This window comes from Dama dama, chromosome 19 (assembly GCF_033118175.1).
Source record: "Dama dama isolate Ldn47 chromosome 19, ASM3311817v1, whole genome shotgun sequence".
Taxonomy (NCBI): domain Eukaryota; kingdom Metazoa; phylum Chordata; class Mammalia; order Artiodactyla; family Cervidae; genus Dama; species Dama dama.
In genome coordinates, this window is record NC_083699.1 from 32,201,762 (window position 1) to 32,227,367 (window position 25,606).

The window sequence follows — 25,606 nt, forward strand, 5'->3', positions numbered from 1 at the left end:
GGTTTTAATGCAAGTAATTATTTTCAGTCTAATTGTCATATTAGTTTATTTGTTGTTGCTGCTGTTGTTCAGTTGCCAAGTTGTGTCCAACTATTTGCAACCCTCTGGATTGTAGCACGTCAGGCTTCCCTGTCCTCCACTATCTCCTGAAGTTTGCCCAAGATAGTTTATGGGAGATATCAATTCTATTTTTGTTTCTTTTAAATCTGTTTAATAGATTTCTAGGTGTAGCTTAATGTTTACTTATAAAAGCCAAATAAATTAATGAAAACGCGAAGTTTCTTCAAATGTCTGATGATGGGCTTTGTGGATGTTGAGGCCCAGGAGGGCAGGGTTCCCTCTGTCCGGGGCAGGGTGGCCGCCTCCTTATGAAGGGACTCCTGTTGATAGCCTAGCTTCCACACTCGATAGGCTTACTGAGGGGCTAGCTCAACTCACAAGAGCCAGAGTCTCTAAGTCAGGGAGTTTATTTTTTCATTTCTAATGAGAACCACAACTGCCTGTAAGTAGGATGTTTATGTCAACTTGACCAGTACATTCCTTCCCTGTGGGAAGCTGAATTATATTTAGACTATTGCTTAGTGAACATGGAATCCAAGCAGGTTGTGAACTCAGATATTTAATGGTGGTATGATCCAATCACCCTGGTTTCCTTCTCCCCAACAAGGATATACCTGTTCAGTGAGAAACTCCTACTCATCTTGACATCTCAGTCTAGAATTAGTTCTTCCAGGAAGCCTTGATCCCCCAGTCATGGCCATTGTGGTGGCTGGGTAATAAAAGTGGGCCCCCTATCAAATTCCACTCTGGTTCCATGGGTACGGCAGCAATCAAAATAGGAAACAGATTACCATACAAACAAACGAAGAGCTCTCCTCTGTGGGAGGAGACGTTCTTTGGCAGATCGAGGTTGAGGTTGGTGGGAAGGGAATGAAAAAGGTTGGAGGCAGGCGAGGGTGTTTTTTTCTTTCTTCATGGAAGTTAGTTTACCTAAGAAGAAGCCTCAAAGCCTTGGTGATTGCAGGAGGGTCTTCTGAGATGCCCACAGTGAAACAAATCAGTGTCATTTTGTGGGGGGGGGGGGGGGGGCGCTCTGAAGAGCACTGGTACCATAGTCCTTTCTGTCTCCATGCAGAGGAGAATTCAGTGAGAGCAAAGTGGCAGATAAGAAGTGATTTATTAGAGTAGGATGCTTGTGAAACTTACAAGCAGGTGGGAGAGAAATGCCATGTCCTGAGAACTTAGTAGGCTGCAGTTTTATAATCAAAGGAAAAGTGGGGAGGGGGAGAAGACCTTCTTTCTCTTTCTTGAATAGATGTCACATTTCCATCATCAGTTCCAAGGTATGACCAGGAAGCTTGCTTGTCCCTGTGTGGTTAGGCCAGGATTGCCATATAGAATTTTGGAAAAATATTTTCAAGTTTTAGTACAATGAGGGTTTTTCAGTTTGAAAAGTCACCTTTCCATAAATAATTATTTTTGTGTGTGTGCACAGAACTTGTTCTAGGGATCATTAATATACTGAGTTCACTGGGCAGGATTTTGGGTCTCATGCCACCATTGTTTTACTGTTTTGGGGCATGTCCCTTGCTTCTGTTGCATGGGTTTTTTGGTAAGCAAGCCTGCTTGGTTTTGTGGTTAAGCAAACCTGCTTTCTTGAGTAATCATTAACTTACAAGGATCTCCCTTATTTTTTACTTACAATCCCCCAATGGGACTAACTGTTTAATCGTCCATTTTGTCCCATCATTCTGTTCCTATCAGTGGCAGCTGTGAAATCACCTATCCCACTGACTCTGCCCAGCTCAGCAGCATCTCAAGGTGGTTTTTCTTACTTGGTCATCTTCACCACCGACCTGGGCATCAGTCCAAGGGTTTGGAATCAAGGATTGACTACTTCATTTTAGTTTTGACCTGGCTTGTACCCCTCTGATGTGCTTCTTTGCTGCTCCACCATGGCACTTTTCACAAGACAGCAGACCCTGAACGACAATGTTGTTCACTATCATATCTCTAGCATCCAGCAAAGTCCCTCACGCATAGTGGGTGTCGGTACTTGTGGAGTAAACAGATGGAGGAAGACAGACACACCAATTAAGTTTGTTCCTCTGATTTACCTTTTATTCTTTTCCTTCTTCATGTCTCTTTTACTGACATCTGTTTCTTCTTTCTTGCTTTCCTTTCCTGACCACAGTCTAGATTCTGTTTGGTCTGGGATTTATGCTGTCTAAAGTGATAGTACACACCTCTGACCTCATTCATTTTGTGTTTGGCTTTCTAGATCAATTGCTGGAGCATTCTTTTGCTTCTGTTCTTTTCCTGTCTGTGGAAGGTACTCTGTGGGTGCAAATATAAACTCAATGGTGAAGAGAGACAGTTTGGGTGAACAGATCACACTTATTCTGGAGAGAACCTTTCCTCTGTGGCTTATGACTTGGTGTTTGACCAGCAGTTCTGTTTTTCTCTCCATTTGAGCTGTGAGAACAGAGCAGTGAAGCCAGCTACTATGGTTTCATTAGTTTTTCTAAAACACCAGAGCTCGTTGAAGTACATCTTTACCTCTCTCTCCTTCTTCTTTCCTGTGTGGGGATCTTCAGGCAAGATCTGGACTTCTGCCACTTTCTGGGGCTAAGAAATAGAGCTGAAAGTCACATGAGCAAACCACAGCCAAGAAGACATCTGTGGAGGTCCATTATACCAAACCAGCATTCTTATAAGACTGTTTGGAATAGTAACGTTTCAACTTATGAGGGCAGGGGCCTCACTTATCTAATTTCTTATTGTATCCTCAGTATCTGTACATATTTGGTATTCAGTATTTATTTGTTGACTACAGTGAATGAATGAATGAGTCAGTGAATCCATATGAGTGAACAAGGATGACCAGTGGTATGCTACTTCCTATAGAAATAGCATACCATCCTATAGAAATATTTGTAATATTTGTAATCTTTGGCAATTAGTTGTAAAACATTTTTTCAATCAAAATATAGTAAATTTGGAAAAACATTAATAGAAAAACAAAAAACGAAAGAAACCTCATTAGAGAAGAAATTATCACCACTTTTATATAATTCCTTATAGATTCTCAGTCTTGGTCTCAGTCTTAGCCTCCATCTGTATAAGATTTCCTTCATTAGTTTTGAAACTTAATAGACATGCTATTTTTTTTTTTAGTTTAAAAAATTTTTATTGAAGTATAGTTGATTTACAACGTTGTGTTAATTTCTGCTGTATAGCAGAATTTTTGATTCAGTTGTACATATATATATACATATACTTATTCTTTTCCATTATGGTTTATCACTCGATATTGATTATAGTTTCCTGAATGCACATACTATTTTCTAACATGCTTGTCACATCAATTCATGCTGGAAATTTTTTTTTTCCTTCAAATATTACCTTTATTCATTCATTGACTCATATGGGTCAAGGCTGAGTTGCAGATTGAAGTAAAAGTTACATATAATAAGTGGAACCTTTTAAAATTTTAGGTAATGAATTTTTAAAATATATAGCTCCCTAATTATTACCATCACTATAAAGGCAGTGAACATTTCCATATCCTCACAAAATTCCTTTGTGATCTTTCTTAGTAAAATTTTTTATTCCTAGGCAGCCAGAGATCTTCTTTCTGTCATTTTGATTCAGTAAATCTTTTCTTAAATCTTTCCCTTCTGTGGATCTCTCTCCGCTCTCCATGGCTTCATTTGTCATTTAACTTGAAACAATGACTGGTTCACTTCTAAAGTAAGTGTAGTTACTCATGAAACTCTGCTTAGGCTATTCCTAGGAGGATCTTTCTGTGAACTTCCTGTTTCTTAGCTTCCAGTTTTTAAGTCAAGTTTGGAGTTGGGGAGAGTAATACTTGTCAGGCCGTGCTTATTTGCTGCAGTAGTTTCTGAGTTAAGACTTGAGTTTGCTAAGCTGAAGATGGAGATAAAGTGCATTTTCCTATTGAAAAATGTGTAAGGATTTTCAGTCCCCAACTCTACTTCAAATATTTTTTCTATGACTACATGTCACTTATAAATTCTTCATGATTGCCAAGTTTAAGGATCACAGTTCATTTTTAGATTTCTTATGTGTTACTCACTAAACTGTTTTTGTCATTGGGGTAAGAAGTAACTGTTGTCTCTGACTAAATCATGTCATATTTTGGGGGTAGTTAATGACTAGCGATAGCATATGTTAATTTCTCACACAGGCAGGAGGCTAATAGCTTAAGAACCATAGAATTTTATGTGATTTTCACTTATTTCAAAATCTTAGACCAGTGCCAATGGTACATTTCTATCGATCTTATAATTTTCTCTAGGGGCCCTGATAAGGAGAGGCTTAAAGTCTTTAAGTCTTCAAAATTATCTACTTGTTCAGTCGCTCAGTCGTGTCTGACTCTTTGCAACCCCATGGACTACAGCACACTGGGCTTACCTGTCCTTCACCATCTCCCAGAGCTTGCTCAAACTCATGTCCATTGAGTTGGTGATGCCATCCAACCATCTTGTCCTCTGTCGTCACTTTTTCCTCCTACCTTCAGTCTTTCCCAGCATCAGGGTCTTTTCTAATGAGTCAGCTCTTTGCATCAGGTGACCAAAGTATTGGAGCTTCACCATCAGTCCTTCCAATGAATATTCAGGACTGATTTCCTTTAGGATGGACTGGTTGGATCTCCTTGCAAGTCCAAAGGGCTCTCGAGAGTCTTCTCCAACACCACAGTTCAAAAGAATTGATATTCTTCAGTGCTCAGCTTTCTTTATGGTCCAACTCTCACATCCGTACATGATTACTAGAAAAACCATAGCTTTGACTATAGGAGCCTTTGTTGGCAAAGTAATATCTCTGTTTTTAATATGCTGTCTAGGTTTGCCATAACTTTTCTTCCAAGGAGCAAGCGTCATTTAATTTCTTGGCTGCAGTCACCATCTGCAGTGATTTTGAAGCTCAAGAAAATAAAGTCTGTCACTGTTTCCATTGTTTCCCCATCTGTTTGCCGCGAAATGTTGGGACCAGATGCCATGATCTTCATTTTTTGAATGTTGAGTTTCAAGCCAGCTTTTTCACTCTTCTCTTTCACTTTCATCAAAAGTCTCTTTAGTTCCTCTTTGCTTTCTGCCATAAGGGTGGTGTCATCTGCGTATCTGAGGTTATTGATATTTCTCCCGGCAATCTTGATTCCAGTTTGTGCTTCATCCAGCCCAGTATTTCGCCTGATGTACTCTGCATATAAGTTAAATGAACAGCCTTGACGTCCTCCTTTCCCAATTTGGAACCAGTCTGTTGTTCCATGTCCGGTTCTAACTGTTGCTTCTTGACCTGCATACAGGTTTCTCAGGAAGCAGGTAAAGTGAGAGTGAAAGCCGCTCAGTCGTGTCCGACTCTTTGTGACCCCATGCACTATACAGTCTCTGGAATTCTCCAGGCCAGAATACTGGAGTGGGTAACCTTTCCCTTCTCCAGGGGATCTTCCCAACCCAGGGATCGAACCCAGGTCTCCCTCACTGCAGGCAGATTCTTTACCAGCTGAACCACAAGGGAAGCCCAAGAATACTGGAGTGGGTAGCCTATCCCTTCTCCATTGGATCTTCCTGACCCAAGAATTGAACCAGGGTCTCCTGCATCACAGGCGGCTTCTTTACCAATTGAACTATCAGGGAAGCCCTAGGAGGGTAGGTCAGGTGGTTTGGTATTCCCATCTCTTTAAGAATTTTTCACGGTTTGTTGTGATCCATACAGTCAAAGGCTTTGGCATAGTCAATGAAGCAGAAATAGATGTTTTTCTGGAACTCTTTTGCTTTTCTGTGATCCAAAGGATGTTGGAAATTTGATCTCTGGTTCCTCTGCCTTATCTAAATCCAGCTTGAACATCTGGAAATTCTCAGTTCACCTACTGTTGAAGCCTAGCTTGGAGAATTTTGAGCATTACTTTGCTAGCATGTGAGATTGAGAGCAGTTTTGCGGTAGTTTGAACATTCTTTGTTCAACTAGAAATTCTCACTAGTTTAATTAATAATCAAATTTAAAGTGCATGAGAAGTGTCATTTCTACCTTCTATCCAGTATTTGAGTGGTACTTTACTGTCATGTGTTGTAGAGTGAAAATATAGTTGATACAGTTGTTTCAAGTTATTATTTCAAGGAATTTTTTTTTTTTTTTTTAAGTATTTAAACATTTGGGAAGTTTTTTCTTAATTGGCCCAGGGATTTTATCTTTTGTTTTTACTTTTGAGTGCACTGAATTATATTTAGAAAAGAATATAGATGAAGTCTTCTATCCATATCCAAGTTGAAATGGGTGCCTAGGGGAAGAGGGATAGAAGAGAAAGCTATACAATGTTTAGTTTGTTAATAATAAAAAGACTTGACTTTTTTTGTGTGGCAGTAAGTCTCCATGTATCTGGGATTGGGTCAGAGTGTGACCGTAGTTCCTATATATCACATTTTTTTCTCCTCCTGGTATTGTTCCAGAGAGCAGGAAACTCCTTGAACAATCTTATCTTTTGCTGCTGTAAAGAATAATATCTTTTTATCTATTTTCACATTTTGTTTTTCCAATTTTAGAGTGAAGAAATTGTGGGTTTTTTGGTTGTTTTTAATTTTTTTTTTTTTTTTGGCTAAACCACGTGGGATCCTAGTTTCTCAGCCAGTTATTGAACCTGTGCCCCTTGCATCGGAAGTGCAGAGTCTTAACCACCGGGCCACCAGCAAAGTCCCAAAATTGTGTTTTTTGACTCTCCATTCCTGTTAAGGGCCTCGGATGGTGCCTCACTGGGTCTAGGTCTCCTAAGAGATCTAAGTAGAAAGGACTGGGCCAGGAGTCAGACTACCTGGGTTTGGGTCACATGTGGGGTTTAAGACAAATGATTTAACTTTTCTAAGTCTCGTTTCCTCATGTGCAAAATGGGCCTGAAAACGTTTCCCTCTTCCCTGTTGCCCTGCCATGTGAGGACAGATAAGGTGGTGGTTTGGGTAGCTTTTGAAAGCGCTACACAGTGCTTCTCAAACTTTACTGTGTGCATGGGGATATTGTTAAAACGCAGATTCTCATTCAGTATGTCTGGCCGGATCCTGAGATTCTGCGTTTCTAATGAGCTTTCAGGCATTGCTTCTGCTTTGAAATCATACCCCACACTTGGAGAAGTTGGCGAAGTTGGCTGAAGCCTTATGTGGTCAGGTGGGAGATGAGGGTCCCGAGGAGAGAAGAGGTCCCCTTCAGCACACAGCTTCCCAACACCAGAGCCCCATGAGTGGGTAGACTCAGCCCTATGTCTGTAGACAAGGCTGTCAACATGCTGATCTCTCAGATCCTGGGCTGGGTGCAGCCTCCTGAGTTACCTACTGTACCAGACGCATCATTGTCTTCCATGTGCTAAGGGATGGGCACGTTTGGGGTGCACTGCAGTCTTCAGAGACCCCTCACCAGCTCTCTGAGGTGTGGACACTGGGGAGGAGGGGATGAGGGGGCAGATGGAGGTGGGAGGTCATGTGGTAGTAGCTCCGAGACTGTGGAGGGTTCCATGGGCAGAATTTTGTTTTGTCCTGGACCTCACGCCACAGTCCAGCCATTCCGACAGCCCGAGGTCCTGTGTTTTCTCTGTTCTTCACCGGTTCCCCCCGAGGGCGGCAGGCAGTGTTACCGTTTCCTCCCTCCTGCTTCCCTCCTCCTGAATTTATAATCGTGCCACTGGGGTTAGAACAGTCAGTGTTACGCATTTGTATTTGTCTAGTTTTAAATTATTTTAGCTTTAGACACTGTCCTCTTGTTTCAGAAATCCTTTATAAAATTCTTTCTGAGCTGTCAAAAGAATTGATATATAGATATATTTACAAAAATACCCATTGATTATATTTATTGTTTATCATCTGTCTTTCCCCCAGCTGAAAACTCACAAGAGGTTTTGTTTGTTCTTTGATGTATCCCAAGCTCAGTGCGTAGGAGGAGCTTGGTGGGTGCGTGTTGAATATTGAATAACTTGATTGCAAATCTCAGTGCTTATTTTCTTTTCACCTTCTAGATGTTTATTCTTTCCAAGAAGAGGAAGCTGTTTTGGACCCTCATTTGGCCAAGCACTTAGCACATTTTGGAATTGACATGCTTCATATGCATGGGGTGAGAAAGGTCTCCTTTTGTGTCTGTTCCCACCTTGCGGGGAAACTGTTTGGTTTATTTATATAATTCCTATCACATATATCTTCATTTTATAGGTTTTAGGTTTTAATGTTTGCATTTACTTCTCAAACTTAATTAGCATTTTCTCTTGGTTATCAGTTTACTTAGAGTTTTAAAATTTTATAATGAACATGGCACCTCATCAAGTACCATTTTTAGTTGGAGTTTACTTGCAAAATTTCTGTCTCCTTTGATGGAGAGTTGCATGAATCATTTTTTGTTGACTAAAGGCAGAAGGTACAGGGAGATGACCTTTAAAACGATTTGTGACCAACATCACTTTAATTTCAGGAAGGGAAGGAGAGCTTCTTGAGGGGGTGTGGAAAGAATAAACCAGTAGATTATTTATTGTTGATGGAAACTCTATGCCTCGTTTTATATTGTGTTTTCAGGCTGGTGTTGTGACTGTGTAATATTTGACCCTATGAGGAGCTGGTTAAATGTGCACGGTTTGCTTTAGCCCAGGCCATCTCCCTTTCCTCATGTTCTCCTCCTAACTCCTCTCTCTCACTTGTGTCACTTTTTAGTTTATTTTCTCTGCTCTTCTTTAAACCTCCCTCCTGTGTTGAGCTTCTCTCGAGCCCCGTGGTTTTATTCCACTTTCCTCTCCAATTGTCTTGCTTTTTGTCTGTTGTGTTGTGTTGTATCTGCCTTCTTTTTTTTTTTTTTGATTCCTGTTTGTTTTCTTCCTCCTCCTATCCTCTTTACCCTTAGTCTTTGTCTCTTTTACTGTTAAATCTTTTAAATGTGGTCATTTATTAAATTATGGAAAGCTATGCCTAACATAAAACTTACTACTTTAACAGTTTTTTTTTTTTCTTTCCCCATTTATTTTTACTAGTTGGAGGCTAATTACTTTACAATATTGTAGTGGTTTTTGTCATACATTGACATGAATCAGCCATGGATTTACATGTATTCCCCATCTGGATCCCTCCTCCCACCTTCCTCTCCACCCGATCCCTCTGGGTCTTCCCAGTGCACCAGGCCCGAGCACTTGTCTCATGCATCCAGCCTGGGCTGGTGATCTGTTTCACCCTAGATAATGTACATGTTTTGATGCTGTTCTCTCGAAACATCCCACCCTCGCCTTCTCCCACAGAGTCCAAAATTCTGTTCTGTACATCTGTGTCTCTTTTTCTGTTTTGCATATAGGGTTATCATTACCATCTTTCTAAATTCCATATATATGCGTTAGTATACTGTATTGGTCTTTATCTTTCTGGCTTACTTCACTCTGTATGATGGGCTCCAGTTTCATCCATCTCATTAGAACTGATTCAAATGAATTCTTTTTAATTTTATTTTAACAATTTTTAAGCATACAGTTCTGCGGCATAAAGTCCATTTGCCTTGTGCAACCATCACCATGTCAGTCACTTTTAATGAGGTTGTTTATTCTCTGTTTAATTGAGGGGAAAGGCAGAAACATCTACTGCTGTTAGAAATAATTCGTGGGATGTGATCTTGGAATGAGAGTCATCATCAAAGTTGTATGTCTTCACTGATCTTGCCCCAGACAGAGAACGGGCTCCAGGACAATGACATCAAGCCACGGGTCAGCGAGTGGGAGGTGATCCAGGAGACGGGGACGAAGCTGAAGCCCATGTACGGCCCAGGGTACACAGGGCTCAAGAACCTGGGCAACAGCTGCTATCTCAGCTCCGTGATGCAGGCCATCTTCAGCATCCCAGAGTTCCAGAGAGCGTAAGTGTCCCTTGAGACCTGGGCACACAGACTGGCCCGCGTCTCCTATGCCTGCTCAGGCAGTGTGTACCAGGGAAGCCCTTCCTCACCCACTGTGGGACATCTCACTGTATTTGTGCTGTGACTTCCCGCATGAAGGCGGTTGAGAACCCTTGTAAGTGTTATGGGGATCGGATGAGATAAGGAGGTTTGTAAACTGAAAAACCTCCTACAGGGATTTATCATATTAATAATGGCTTCTGTTTTTAAACCTGCCACCTCTGTACTGAAAATACAATAATCGTTAATCTTCATAGCAAACCTGCCGCATCTCTCCCTATAGATACGGTAGGAGAGGTTCACTGATCTGTGTGGGCAATGGTGAGTGAGTGGAGTTTCTTAGAGAATTCAGATTTTTTGCTACTTAAAATGTGGTTTGTAGATGTTGCTGGTCCTTGGACTGCTGAAGATGGATGTGTAATGGGATAGGTATGGAAATTGAGAATGAGCGTTGAGAAATTGCATTAATTTGACTTTGTCATTTTTTATAAGTGGCATTTCATTTTTCAAATACAGCTGACCCTTGAACAACATGAGTGTGAACTGCACAGGTCCACTTATATGTGGATTTTTTTCAGTAAATACATATTTCAGTACTGTTGGGTTGACCAAAATGTTCATTCAGATTTTTCTAAACCATCTTATGGAAAAACCCGAATGAACTTTTTGCAAACCCAATACATGATCTGCTGTTGGTTGAAACCATGGTTGTGAAGGAACTGTGAATTCAAAGGATTGACCATAAAGTTACACATGGAATTCCAATTGTGCAGAAGGTTGGTGCCTCTAACTCTCGTGTTGTTCAGGGGTGAACTACAATTTATTTTTATTGTATTTTTAAGGAGTTCATCTATATGATTTGAAATCAACAAACAAGCTGGCCCTTCACCATAGGTAACTGGGAGGCACTGATTTAGGGCAACTCCTAACCATGCCTGTACAGGCTGCCTGCTTTCTCCCTCGCCGAGGGAGGGACAAGGGCTGTGTCTCTGGGCGTTGTCTTCCTTAAACTGTGCTCAGCACAGGCAGCCACAGAGACCTGCAGCTGTAGGTCATGGGCAGCTGCTAAGATTAGGAAATAATCTGTAGTATTTCCCAGAGCAGGTAGGTTTCGACCTTGGTCCAAGAATGGAAGAGGACACACGTGTGCTAAGACAAACTGATGGACAGACAGCACACGAGGGACAGCACAGAGCGATTTTTGTGCCCACATGGAGTTGAATGCTAATGATTTTAACGGTGGTTGTGTGTTCAGTTGAGTTCAACTTGGCGACCCCATGGACTGTAGCCCACCAGGTTCCTCTATCCATGGAGTTCTCCAGGCAAGAATACTGCAATGGGTTGCCATTTCCTCACCCAGGGGATCTTCCTGACCCAGGGATTGAACCCACATCTTCTGTGTCTCTGGCATTGCAGGTGGATTCTTTACTATTGAACCATCAGGGAAGAAGTCCTTAATGGTGGTTATTAAAAGTATATAAAAATATTCTTTTCCTTCCTCTCTTGATTCTTAAAATCTTACCTTTTCTTACTATTTCTGGCTTTGGAAATTTATGGTCAGTTGTCCATGTCAGGTTTTCATTTTTTCATCCAGCCAATGAAGAGTGGGTTCTGCTCTGCTCAGCAGGGCGCTGGGTGTTGGGGGTTCAGTGGTAAATAAGACCTGCTGCCCAGCCTGACTTGGGGAAATAGACCTTTAAGTGTAGACCGTCCCTGATTTAAGATGATTCAACTTAAACTTGACGATGGTGCAAAAGTGCTATGTATTCAGTAGAAACTGTACTTTGAATTTTGCATTTTGCTTTTGGCTAGTTTTCCTGGGCTAGTGACAGGTGGTACATACTCTCTTGTGATGTCGGGCAGGCAGCAGCCACAACTGGTCAGGTACAAGACCCTGAGGGTAAACAACCATCACAACCATTTTGTACCCAGATAGCCTTTCTGTTCTGCACTTTCAGTACAGTATTCAGTAAGCTACAGTAGATAATCAACACTTTATTATCAAGTTAGGCATTAAGTAATTAGATGATTTAGCTAACAGTGGGCTAAGTTAGTGTTCTGAGCATGTTTAAGGTAAGCTAGGTTAAGCTTCAGTGTTTGGTAGTTTAGGTATTATGAATGCATTTTCTTTTTTTTTTGTATTTTAAAATAAAAATCTTATTTTAAAAAATATGAATGAATGTCCATAGTACCCTAAAATTTGAAAATTATTGAAAAAGTTCTATTGGAGTACAGTTGATTTACAATGTTGTATTAGTTTCAGGTGTATAGTAAAGTGAATCAGTTATACATATATCCACTTTTTTTTTTAATGGCCATATAGGCCATTACAGAGTATTGAGTAGAGTTCCCTGTAAGTGCATTTTCAGTTTATATAATCAATTTATGATGGGTTTATTGGAATGTAACCCTGTCCTTTGTTGAGGAGTATCTCTAATTGTAGGGACAACTGCATGATTTTAAATATGGTACACTCCATGAAGAAAAAGGAAAGGAGGTGGTCAGGGAGGATTTCTTTGAAGAAAGAACACACAGAGGGATACTCACTTTGACTGCTGTGTAGGAGGAGTGGAGACAGGGTTTTGGAGAAAAGGAGGAGCAAGTTTGAAGCTCTGAGATGGGAAAGCCTTTTCAAGCGTATGCATCATGCATCGTATGATTTTTATAAATTCTTACCCATGTCTCATACTTGTATTATCATTTGATTTGGGAATAATGTAGCTTTATCTTATCTGTCTTATGCGCCAAGACTATTTTTTAAACTATTGAAGAAAAATTCTTATGGTAGGTGTTGTGTAATTATTATTTCTTTTAAACTCGAATGAAAGAAACTTATATTCTTTTGTCACCAAGCCCAACAACATTTTTTAGTGCCTTACTGTCTACAGTTTTTGAAAGTATTTTCTACACATCAAAGTTTGATAAATAATCTTCTGAATTTTTCTTCAGTGAAAAAAAGGTACCTCGAGTCGGTATTTCGGATTTAAGAGTTGAATCTCTTACCTAGTCTTGTTTCAAGTGTTTTAGAATTTTGTAGTATCTAATATCTTATATTTTATTTCCTAAACATTTGTTCTATATATTAGAACATGAGCAACTTACTATTCTTACTAGTCCTCAGTCTTTTGGTTCTTCTACAAATATCACTGGGTTGAAATGCTTGCTCTTCAAACTCCTTTTTTCCGAGCAGGACTAACTCAGTGGAGCGGTCTCTCCATTTTGTTAAGCAGAAAGAGTGACTCACAGAGAGATTAAATGACTTACACACAACCACAGTATAATTTGGGAACATCAGCTGGACTCCTTGATACCCTGTGTGCCACTTGAACCTAGTTTACATTTCAAAATAGTTCTGATGAACAAATCTAAATAAACTGGTGTTCAAATTGAATGACAACAAGGGTGGATTTTTAGATAGCAAACGTGTTTTTTGTTTTGAAAACCACTAGATTACAAATTGAAGATAAACGTACTTTAAAAATTGTCCAACATTACTGCTGTCTTTTAATTTTATTGTAATAGAAGATATTCCTAATTAATGAGAAAAAGAATATAAATTTGTAGCAAAATGGACTTTTCTGAAATCAAAGATTTATCCCTTTAAACTTTATTCTTCTCCATCAGCCTTGACAGAAAGCCTAAGCTTTTCACTAATGTTTATCTTACCAGTTTTTTTTTTTTTTTTTTGGTCGTGTTAGGTTTTGAAGTATGATAAAGACCGGATTTTAAGATAGCTAATATTGATAATGTATATCAAGTTGTATATTAAGAATTCTCTCTTACACTGAATATAGTCTGGTTCCAAAGTTTGGTTTATGTATTACTGGTTTTTGGTCCTTTGAAAATTTCTGGATGGAATTATTGTCCTAGTGATGTAACCAGAAGCCATTTGAATGGGACTTTTCCAGAGATGTGGTGCTCTGTTAATTTTGATGTTGGTATATAACCTGGGACACAAATTCTGAATTTGTTGCCAGCAGTTGCCTAGAAGTTTCTAGTAGCTGAAGGATCTAATTAGAGGTTATTACTAATTATAGTGTATTATGGTTCTCTGCCAAGGCTTTACTGCAATAATGCCTGTTCTCTTGGGTTATTTAGTAGTCAGTTATGGAAATTGGTTATCTGATTATGATATGAATATATTCATTCAAAAAATATTTATTGAGTGCCTTTTACATGTTAGATGTGGTTCTAGTGGTAGAGATGCAGTAATTTAGATAAAGACTCTGCCTTCATGGAGATTATATTCCAGTATGTAATCTCTAGAAAGACAATAAACAAGAACATAAATTGTATACTTGCAAATAGTGATACATGCTGGGAAGAAAGTTAGCCAGGGTGAGGTGTAGGGAACTTGAAAGAGTAGGGAAATGGGGAGGTGGCTTTTAATCAGACTTGTAAAAGAACAATGATCTTTAGAGAGTGTTCCAGGAAAGAGATAGCAGGATGGCATGACTCTGAAGCAGGAGTGAGCTTGGTATGCCCTGGGCAGCAAGAAGGGGAAGTGGCTGGGGTATTGTGGGGTGGGAGAGAGGGGTGAGAACTGAGGTCAGAGAAGCAGGCAGGGCAGGTGCAGGAAGGGGCAGGAACAGAGAGCTGTTTCTGGATTCTTCTTTCTAAAACTTCCAGGCTCAGAGAATCCAAGTTTCAAGAGGGGAAGGTAAAGAGCGCAAAGCAGGGAGTGTGAGATAGGAAATGAACCTAAGAAGTGGAAGGAATGATTGTGGGTTGAGATGAGAGATGGATGGTTACAGTTAGATTGCTAGGTCAGGTAAACTGGTCAGAAAGAGGGCTTGTGGATGGGGCAGGTACAGCCATCAGCATGGTTCTGGGCATGGCTTGGGAGCCAGGCTGCCTGGGTCCACTCTGAGCTTCATCACTCCTTCCTGGGTGGTTTTGGAAGCTACCTAATGAATTTGCATCTTGATTTCTCATCTCTCAAAGTGGGTGATGACAATAATCCCTTCCTCATATGGTTGTAAATGAAGACTTAATCAGGCAGTATAGGAAACTCTCCAGAAATGGTCGTTGTTACTGCTGTCATTATTCATTTTGACATGACCAGAACAATTCCTTACCTTACCTTTCAGTTTTGAGAAGGTAGTTGCGATGGCCTAAGCCAGTGGTGCTTGACTCTGGCTGCATGTTGTAATCACTGGGGAACTTGTAAAAGATTCCAAATCTGAGAGGATTTTAACTCATACTTGGGGTTAAGGCCTATTGATAGAAGCATAAGCATTTTCAACTTCAATGTGTGTGTGTGCTCAGTTGTGTCTGACTCTTGCGACCGCACGGACTGTAGCCTGCAAGATCCTCTGTCCATGGAATTTCCCAGGCAAGAATACTGGAGTGGGTTGCCATTTTCCTCCTCCAGGGGATCTTCTCAACCCGGGGACTGAACCTGGATTCTTTTACCACTCAGTCACCTGGGAAAGCCCTATAAGGAGGTCCATGAATATGTCTGCAGAGGTAGGGGTTCAGGGAAAAATTCTGATTTAGTTTTGACAGAAAGGCAAGAAGGTCTTAATTAGGATGATGGCTTATTTTGGTTCTGTTCATCTCTCAATTCCTATGTTTTGACTGTGGCTTCTCATTTTCTAGGTATGTAGGAAATCTTCCAAGAATATTTGACTACTCTCCTTTAGATCCAACGCAAGATTTCAACACACAGATGTAAGTGACCTGCTGTAAAATAGTGTTCATAGTGGTTATCTCTGGGTTGCAGAATTAAAGATGATTCTTTTCTTTACTGTCTGTATTATTTAAAAGTATTCTAAAATAAGCACGTGTTGCTTTTGTAAAAAGGAAGAAATTAGTAAAATTATAAAGTACTGAGAATTTGAAAATGGAATCAGTTTCAAGCAGAATGAAGTAAGTTATTTGTGAGTAATTGAGATACAGTGTTTCACTAAAAGCAGCTGTAGTCACTGAAATTTGTAGATAATTTTGGCATCTCTGAGGAGAAACAACAATGACCTTTTTGTCTGCTTCTCCCTCTTGTCCAGGACTAAGTTAGGACATGGCCTTCTCTCAGGCCAGTATTCAAAACCTCCCGTGAAGTCTGAGCTCATTGAACAGGTGATGAAGGAGGAGCTCAAGGTATGTGTCTGGGTGTCTGCCACGTTGATTCAGAGGAAAGAAGGACCTCCCTAGTGAGAACGTGGATTACCTATGATTTGGTGAATGGCGGCTGTAAATTTAGTGAGCTGTCAACATAACTCTTTCATTTCAGGGTCTAGGGTGTCTGTCTGCTCTTAAAAGTTGTGATAAGGGAATGGCCACAAGGTTGTGGTTTCTAGTGACATTTGCTTCATGGATTATATGTGATTGCCATCATTACTGGTCTTGAGAAATAATATTCTTCATAACATAGAGCTGGAATGGAAGGAATAAACGTATAAAAATATAAACATTTTCCCCCTCATTATCCCTGTCTTGGAGCTTCTAGTATTTGTCGTCTCCTAAGCTGCAGCTTTGTTTCCTAGGGTTTCTCAAGAGGCTGGTTGTTAAAACACAACACACATATTCCTATCCCCCACCCCCACCTCCTAGCAGAGGATTCTGAATTTCTGGGGAGGGCTGGGTAGTCCTCATTTTTGGTAAGCTGCCGGGGGTTTGAAAGCATACTTTGGTATAAAAGAAACTCAGTTGGCCATTCAGTCACTGTTAATTGACTGACTGGAAGATGTGCGTCATCTCCTAATTATCAGACTCACATTTCCCTGTGTCTGCGGTCTAGGCTACTGACCCCTCCCTGGGCTGTTCTGTTAACACAACTCCAGAGGGCGTCCCTTGCAGCCTGGCCTTTCGGAGTGGTGTGGTGGCTTTGGAATTGTGCAGGGCACAGCTGTATTTGGGGGTCTTGGTTCCCACAGCTGCAGATATCCTGAGTGGAATGCGCGCCCCGCTTCCCCACCCCGCTGCTCTGCCTCCAGGCTACTTTGTCTTGACTGAGTGGGCAAGTTCTTTCAGTTCTGTTTCTCAAGTGTGTGACCTCCGTGCTCCCATCTTACATCAATCATGCTTGACTAAGGCCTGCAGACTGAGAGCAAGAAGTGAAAGTGAACAGTTCTTTTTCAGAGTGAAGCCAATTAGTTGGGGAAGTAGAGCAAACAGGAGAAGAGAGATTAGGAAGAGAAAATATAGAGGCAGTGTTTGGGGGTGGGGAGAGGGAATTAGGTTGCCAGGAGGGTGGAGAGGGATGTAGGCATTTTCGGGCTCAGACCACGAGATCAGAGTATTGTGGGGCAGGCAGTCTTCTGTTGCACTGTTACCCAGCCTTGTAGCAAGGAGTTCCTTATCCAACTGAGGCTGGAAGAGCCTTCCTTGATTGGAATGGAGTTGAAGTGGTTTGGGTGTAGGGCTGGGGTGTCAGGTTATCCAGGCTTCTTCTACCTCTGAGCTCCTGTGTAACTTTGAAGAGGTGATGGTGAAAAAACTTGGTCCAAAGTGTTGTGTTATTTATTTATTTATGCTGTACTGGGTCTTCCTTTCTGTTTGAGGGCTTTCTCTAGTTATGTCGAGCTGGAGGTACTCTTCAGTGCACGGGCTCCTCATTGACCGCATGCTCTTGTTGCGGGGTATGGGCCCTAGGTATGCAGACTTCAGTAGTTGCGCCCTCCGGGCTCTAGAGCATGGATTCAGTAGTAGTGGCGCATGGGTTTAGTTGCCCTGAAGCATGTGGGATCTTCCCTGACCAGGGATCAAACCCATGTCCCCTGCATTGGCAGGCGAATCCTTAACTATTGAGCCATCAGGAAAGTCCCTCAAATGTTTTGATCACATGAAACTCCAATACTTTGGCCATCTCATGCGAAGAGTTGACTCATTGGAAAAGACCTGATGCTGGGAGGGATTGGGGGCAGGAGGAGAAGGGGACGACAGAGGATGAGATGGCTGGATGGCATCACCGACTTGATGGGCGTGAGTTTGAGTAGACTCCAGGGGTTTGTGATAGACAGGGAGGCCTGGTGTGCTGCGATTCATGGGGTCGCAAAGAGTCAGACATGACTGAGCAACTGAACTGATCCTGGGTTTTCTTCCAGGCTGTCACTTCTTGGTGCAGAGTCCATCCTTCGTGGTGGAGGAGACGGAGGCTTGTTTGGGCCTCAGGGGCCTTGCTTCCTCTCCTGACTCTGCGAATATCTGGAGATGGGGGTCGGGGGCAAGTCCTGTGACCTTTCAATCTCAGCCCTCAAATGGCAGATTGGTCTCGTTGGTGGCTGTGAATATTGCAAGTGTGAAGGGGCCTTTTTCTAATGTAAATAAAGTCTGTGTACATTACAGGACTGTTGTGTTTTTGGAATCTCTTCATTTGAGAAAATGTAAAATGAAAACTGACCAATTTAGCAATGTTTGGAAGGAAAATTTACTTTTGTTAATGGCACAATATCCTTCTGTGATACTAGAAAAGAGTAAATAGTTCTTGGGTAAGGCATATTCGTTATTTAGTCTGTGAACAGCTGGGGCCCCTCAGCTCCTCCTCACCTCGGATTAGTGTGGGTTATGTGATCTCCAGGGGTCTGAGGCTTGCAGGCAGGAACCGCTGTCCTGTCTGGCTCAGGCTGTGCAACCTGGCAGCCCTTGGGCCATGTCTGTCCTGCAGGTGTGTTTTGCTGGGTCCTCCCGCAGAATCTGAATTTCCAGTTTCTCTTAAACCTTCAGAACCTCTGGCGGTCCCAGGCCCCTGACAGCAGCTGGCTGGAGCTGAGTAGCAGCCCTCCCATCACATAGGACACGCAGTCCCCAGCTGGCTCCAGTCCCTTTGTAGTTTTTGACCTAACTGGTACACTGGGTATTTGGGTGTGACCCTTGGTCTAGATGATTTATAAAGTTCTTCCCCTCACCATCACCCACACCCCTGAGGTGCCAGGATAAATAGGGTCCCTTTGACATTCAGAATGAGCTTGACTTGACCTCATGATTCTCTTTGTGGCCCCAGAGGTATCACTTTCAAGCTATTACGTGAACAGACAAATAATTCATTGTAAGAGCTCCACTGTTCTTGACAGTGGAGGGAATTACTTTCTGAGGCATCAAGATTTTCACTGGCAATTGGTTTCAGAGCAACCAATTTGGGAGAACCTTTCTTTTTTCAGGTCTCAGGAGTCCTGTGGTCAGGTGGTCTTGCCCCTGGTCTCCGCTATTTGTCTCTTGTCTTGTAGAGGAGCCTGAAATGCTCCAAGAGAGGAAGGAAGATGTGCTGAAACAGAGGCTAGATGGCGAGAGGAATGTGTGCCGCACAGAGAGCCATGAGGCAGGAGTGCCTTTCTCAAGGCCTCCACTACCAACGATACCAGTGACTAGCACAGGCCCTTGCCGTGTGTTCCCTGATGCAGAAATGGATGCACAGAATCCTTGCCCACAGTTACAAAGTCAGGGAGTGGAGAGCTGGGGTTTACACCAGAGAGTCTGGCCCTGAGTCTGTGCAGTTTTGACAGAGTCTCTCTGCTGTCCTGCTTCCCTGACAGTTGTTCCAGTACTCATTTCAGGCTCCCAGGGTCTCTGTGTGTGGATGCTGCAGATGGGTGATAAAGGGGCTGGGTAGATTTTACAGAGTTACCAGGTAGCCCAGTAACTTGGACTATTCACACCCGGGGTCATTTCTAAAATATGTACTTCATTGCTCTGCTACAGACCAAGGTGAAATCGAGTTTTTATAGATGCATGCTTAATACGCATTTCATCTACAAAAAGATTTGCAGTGTTTTGGGGGGGGGGGCACTGCCATTTCTATATAAATTTGTTGAATTGATTTTTAAAATTAAATTGCATCTATAGTAGATAAAACCTGCTCACTATGAAAGTAGTTTTTCTTCTCCGAAAAATGTATTCCAGATCTTTATGCATTTTAAGACAGTGCTTTCACATGTTTTAATACAGATTACTCTATAATTTATTTTTCCTTCTGAAGATAGCACATTATTGACAATTCTGTATTCCAAACAGTTTCTTAAGCGACAGTTATTTTAATTTCCCGTTCTAATTAATCCCTGACACAAAATTGCTGGCCTCAGTTTTTGATCAACATGAGATAACCAAGGTTCTGCTTCCAGGTGATGTATTTATAGCTGCAAACATAAGAACTTTATTTTCACTAACCTCCATTTTCCTACTTTGGGCAAATGCAACATTTCTAACTCACCTTTTAAATGATGAAAAATAGTTTGGGGGAATAACTTCTGTTCCTTTAGCCTAGGAGATTTGGGGTTTGGACATGAGTTAGGAATTACTGGTCCAAGGTTTATGATTTAAGGTTAAAAATTTAAATCAACAGATGATATACTCCTGTGTATTGGGGGCAGGCTGAGATGCCTGTATTTTTTTTTTTTTTTCATCCTGGTGATCTTATAGTGTAAGTATCTCTACAAGCATTGCTCTAAGTTGATACAAAGCCTTAGTCTTTCTCCTTGTTTGTTAATTAAAGCATTAAGCCCAGACGAATATGAGTGGACAGTGACTGCCTTCTTGGTGCAGTGTTAAACAGAAAGCTCTGTGTAAGCATTTAGGAAAGATTCTGAACACTGTAGTCCTCTCTCTAATTTTAGCTGACTATTTTCCAGTTGCTGATGGAGAAAGTAAGTACAGTATCCTATAAATATGACAGGGTCCTTAGGTGGTTGCTATTTTGGAGATGGTCTGGAGCTCTCTCTTGTAAAGTTAGTTGTCAGGACAAGCCATTGCTTCTGGTGTCCAAGGGTCAGCTTACAGAAAGCGTGTGAGCTTCCTAAAAGCCTCATTCTTGGTCAGTGTTGGTCTCTTTCATCTTGTTTGGTGATGGGCGCATAGGGGACACTCAGGTGATGGCACTGGTCCAGTGCCCTCTAGGAAACATGGTATTTCTTTGATTCCTTTTATTTATTTTGGCTGCACCATACAGCTTATAGAATCTTAGTTTCCTGACCAGGGATTGAACCCAGGCCAAAGGAGTGAAAGCACTGGGTCTTCACCACTGGACCACCAGGGGATTCCCTCTGGTTCTTTTTATAAAGTTAAAAAAATAAAAAATAACATTTATTTTTAATTGAAGGATAACTGCTTTACAGTGTCGTGTTGATTTCTGCCACATGTCAACACATGGGGTTCTTATTTAGGCTTTTTGGTTTCTTTTAAGTGACCGCTTTATTCTGGAATCTGATCTTTTAAAAAAATTATTTAAATTTTTTAAAAATTAAATTAAAATTTTAAAAATTAATTAAATTTAAATTATTTGCAAATAATACACAGACATAGAGCGCATAGTATAATGAATCTCCATGTACCATCACCAATCTGGTTTCATCAATCCCCCCTGAACTCAATTTTCCCCCTCCTTCCTCATTCCCTTCCTTTCCTTTCCCTGCAGAAATTGAGTACAAAATCTAAACACCATCCTTTTTACCTGTAAATATTCAGTATGCACCTGTAACTAGAATACTTTTTTTTAAAAAAAGCAATATGTTGAAAGTCGATTAAGGTGTTAGAAACACACTAGCAAAATGTATCAAAATATATCATCCAGTACCCAGCCAATATCCATATTTCCCCCTGCACTGTCAAAGCCACTATCAACCCTGAGTATTCATTAGAAGGACTGGTGCTGAAGCTGAAGCTCCAGTACCTGATGTGATGGGCCAACTCACTGGCAGAGACTCTGATGCTAGGAAAGATTGAAGGCAGGAGGAGAAAGGGACAACAGAAAACGAGATGGTTGGATGGCATGAGTTTGAGCAAGCTCCAGGAGGTGGTGAAGGACAGGGAAGCCTGGTGTGCTGTAGTCCATGGGGTCGCAGAGTTGGACACGCCTGAGCGACTGAACAACAATGACATCAAAGACAGCTTCTCAGAGTCCTCCTTGCAAGACTGACTGATCTGTTGAAGGAGCTGAATCATTTGCCCCAGGATTGCTCTAAGGATTGCTTCCTTAAGGTGTTGTTCAGTTTGTGTTTCTTATAAGCTGGAAGGTAGATGTGGAAGCTTAATTAGATTCAGGCTCAACATTTTTATAGCCCGACTTTCTATTATATGGACATAATGTGAACATAGTAGTAGTTGATCATGGGAATTAGTGAAACCTCCCTTCAGAAATCAGAGGTGGAATAGTTGAGGACCATGGGTGAGGACAGAGGGGCTAGCCATGGTTAGGCAGTAAGTGTAGGGTGGCTGAGTTTGAGATAAATCAGACCATCTGTGAAAGCCGGGAGCTGGTCTGCAGTGGGGCAGAGACAACATGTCTCCAGTTAGGAAGCTTTTTAATGACTTCTCAGTGATCATCACTTCTCAAACTATAACTTGTCTGCTGCACCAGGGATTAGGCCAGGTCAGTTGAGGGCAAACAAGGAACTGAAACGGGCACCGAGAGGGAACAGGCATGGAGGGGAGTGAATGAGGCTGGGCCAAAGCCCGAGCATGGGGCTGAGCCTCTGGAGTTTTCACCATGGTCTCTGTTGGAACTTCTCCCAGCTCTACGACCACACGGTGGCATAGAGCAGCAGCTAACTCTTCAGTTTACTTTCAGCACGTTGGTAAACTTTCCCACGCAGCTGCTTTGATGGGGACTGGCAGCCAAGCACAGCTTGTAAGAGGTAACAGCAGCAGGCAGTGAGTTTGTGCCTATGTGAACGCCCAAACCCAAGTTCACAACACAAACCGACGTATTCCAGGTGGTGCCTTTGCACTGCCCAGATGGAGACGTCATTGCTGGCCTGGCCTGGGAGGTTGACCTCAGAGGTCGATTTGAAGAGGGCTTACCCAGAATCCGGACACACTGTCTTCTCAGCAGCAGGTAAGAGAGACTTCAGACATCAGAGGTGACAACTAGGCACATGTGGTTCTTGCAAGAAACAGTGTTAGGACACGAGAGAGAAAGACAGATGGATAAAAAGAGATAGCGAGACAGATTGACTTTCCTAGTTGTGTGATCCTGGGTCAGTTACTTAACTCCTCTCTAACTCAGTTTCCTCATTTGTCAAATGTAGAAAATAATAATAGTCACCTCGTGAGGTTGAGTAATTTAACTAAAGATGCGCATATAAAGTGCTCAGAACTGTGCCTGCCACCTCTTAAATGTTCATCCTCATACCTAGAATAGTGTCTGACATTTTGTAACACTTGGTAAATTCCTACTGAATGAATGACTAAATGTTAGTATGCAAATGTAAGGCATTATTTGCATGCATGTGTTGGCTGATACTATATAGATACATGTCAGCATTATGAGTGAAGAAAGTTACAACTTTTACATGCCTTTCAGGAGGTGTATGTGTGGGCAGTTAAATGGATCATCAGGTATAAATTGGTCTTCACCGGTGCTGAAGGCACATCTGCAGCCTTGTGTGTGTGTGTAGGCTGATCGTTTATACACAGGTTCCAAGTTCTCAGATGCTCAAATGCTGCCTCTTTGGGGCGTTCTTCTCCCAGAGCTGCCAACACTGCTTTAGGTTGTCTGGGGTGTTCCCTAATATTTGTTATAGATATGTGTTGAATCTCACCCCCGCCCCCACCTGTTGTCCGTCAGCTCTTGGAGAGGAATCCCCAACATGTTCTACATGAAGTAGGTGGCCAGTAAATACTAGATGCCCAGATCAGATATATTTTGAGCAAGACAGAATTCTCCTGAGTTTTATTAGAAACATCGCTTAGAACATGTGTGCCTTGAAAAGACTTCATATGTAGAGCTGCCTTGTGGCTGCTGGGAGAGATAGTTCTTGGAGTTTTGCCATCACTTTTTGCATCTGACTGTGTGATTGTGCACCTCTGCCATGGCCTGTGGACCCTAGGCCTGGACCCTGGTGTCTAGGAGATCTCACAGAGGTGTGAGACAAGGCCTTCGCCTGCCAAGTGTTGCAGTCAGGCTGAGCAGACAGGCTAGAGCGGGCTGAATGTTAAAGCAAAAGGCATGATGTTGTGCTCAGTACCCCATGATGGCCCAGATAGCAAGTTCTCTGTATTTCTGAGGAGGGGATCGTGGTTTGGAGGCTGCACATGTAGAGGTTTTGAGACGTGGGTGCACCTTTGCATAGAGCACAGGGATTACTTCTGCTTGATTGGCAAGGTGAGGTTTGTCTCACTGAGACCTAAAGTGTGCTGCATCTATGACTCCAGTTTTGCTGCCAGGAGTGTGGAATTGGGATCAGAACCCAGTTCTGGCTCTTTGCTGGCTGCATGGTCATCTGGTCATAAGACCACTTCAGTTGACAGACTTGGTGGCACTTCTCTGCAGCCTCCGTTTCCCTGGCTGTAAAATGGGGATAATGGTGGCATCTGCTTTGTAGGGTTTGCTACTTCATAGGGTTTTACACAAGGAGACGTGCTGCACCATTATTAGAGGCTGAACTTGGAGAGGACTCAGGAAACAGCTTTATTCTTAAAGATGATGTGGATCTTCCACTCTGCCTCTTTAGGGTTCGCAGGCCAAGTGCCTGGGTTTCCAGCAGGTTGCTGCTGTTCACTCAGTTGTGTCTGACTCTTTGACACCCCATGGACTGCAGCATGCCAGGCTTCTCTGTCCTTCACCATCTCCAAGAGTTTGCTCAAACTCATGTCCATTGAGTTGGTGATGTTATCCAACCATCTCATCCTCTGTTGTCCCCTTCTCCTTCTGTCTTTGTTCCTTCCAGTGAATATTCAGGGTTGATTTCCTTTAAGAATTGACGGGTTTGATCTCCTTGCAGTCCAAGAGACTCTCAAGAGTCTTCTCCAATACCGCAGGTCAAGAGCAAATTACTGGCATTAAAAAGCCCATTTCACGTCAAAGCCAGTTTAAGGCTTCTCCCACTACCAATCTCAGGTGCCTTGGAAACCAGCAGTGTAGAAAGGTCAGTGTCAGCTTGCTCTAGTGTTTTTCCATCCTTGCTCCACCTCTTTCCCTCCTCAGGCTACTCCAGGGTCAAGGGTCAAGGGTTGGGGAGATTGGAGTTGAGGCAGAGCCTACCCCTGAGCAGAGTGTGTTTGCTCCGTCTTGGCTGCGTGAGTCTGTGGTCATGGTTGGTCTTTTGTGGGTACACATCAGTGGTTGTTTTAGAGATGTGCTTGTCCTCTCAGAGACCCCCACGAGGACCTTTTACCTGATGCCCTCTCCTGGTGACCTCTGTGAGCCCTATCCCAGCTCCTCGGCAGGCCGCCCTCCTGTTGTCTTAGGCAGCGTCCTCTCTGGAGGAGCCAGCTGCCTTCTGAGCGGTCCCTTAGCCCCCCGGGGAAGTTCATACATCCAAAGTTCACAGTCAAAGTTGTCCCAGCTCTTCCCATCCTGGCAGCTGCAGGCAACCTCCTTTGGCTTCTCCAGGTGAGGGGCGGGCTCCCAGGAACGCCCTGTGGTTCAGAAACAGCCCTGGGCTGGCCCCTGAGCAGTACTTTGCCTGGGGCTGGGAACCATTTCCTTTCCTTTCTCTCATATTCCCTCCTGGTGGTGGGAAAGGGATGCTGCTGGGCTCACCTCTCCTCTAACTTCCGTCAGAGGACTACTTCCCACACCCCAGTGCATCCCTAGCCTTTTCTGAAATGGGTTGTCGCAGACTAGTTTGGCCACTATGGAGCAAGTCCTATGAGGACAGAAATCGGGGTGTTTATCGTGCCTGTTGGTTTTGAGTCAACAGAAGAGCCCCATCCCATCCCCACCTCACTTTCACAGCATGGTGCCTGGTACGCAATCAACATCCAGCGTGTCCTGGCCGCTGTCACTGTTTAGCTAACGTGGGCTTCAGTATTCTTA

The 25,606-nt window shown here is 42.5% G+C and overlaps 1 protein-coding gene across 3 annotated transcripts in view; it reads left to right on the forward strand.

Annotated features, from left to right (window-relative positions):
• USP13 (ubiquitin specific peptidase 13) overlaps positions 1–25,606 on the forward strand; it is a 135,041-nt gene that overhangs the window by 54,494 nt on the left and 54,941 nt on the right. For all 3 annotated transcript variants that reach the window (XM_061166635.1, XM_061166636.1, XM_061166637.1), the window contains 4 exons: positions 8,018–8,112; positions 9,692–9,879; positions 15,520–15,591; positions 15,924–16,017. In XM_061166635.1, coding sequence (XP_061022618.1) covers positions 8,018–8,112; positions 9,692–9,879; positions 15,520–15,591; positions 15,924–16,017 — 449 coding nt within the window. The remainder of the gene's footprint in view (positions 1–8,017; positions 8,113–9,691; positions 9,880–15,519; positions 15,592–15,923; positions 16,018–25,606) is intronic.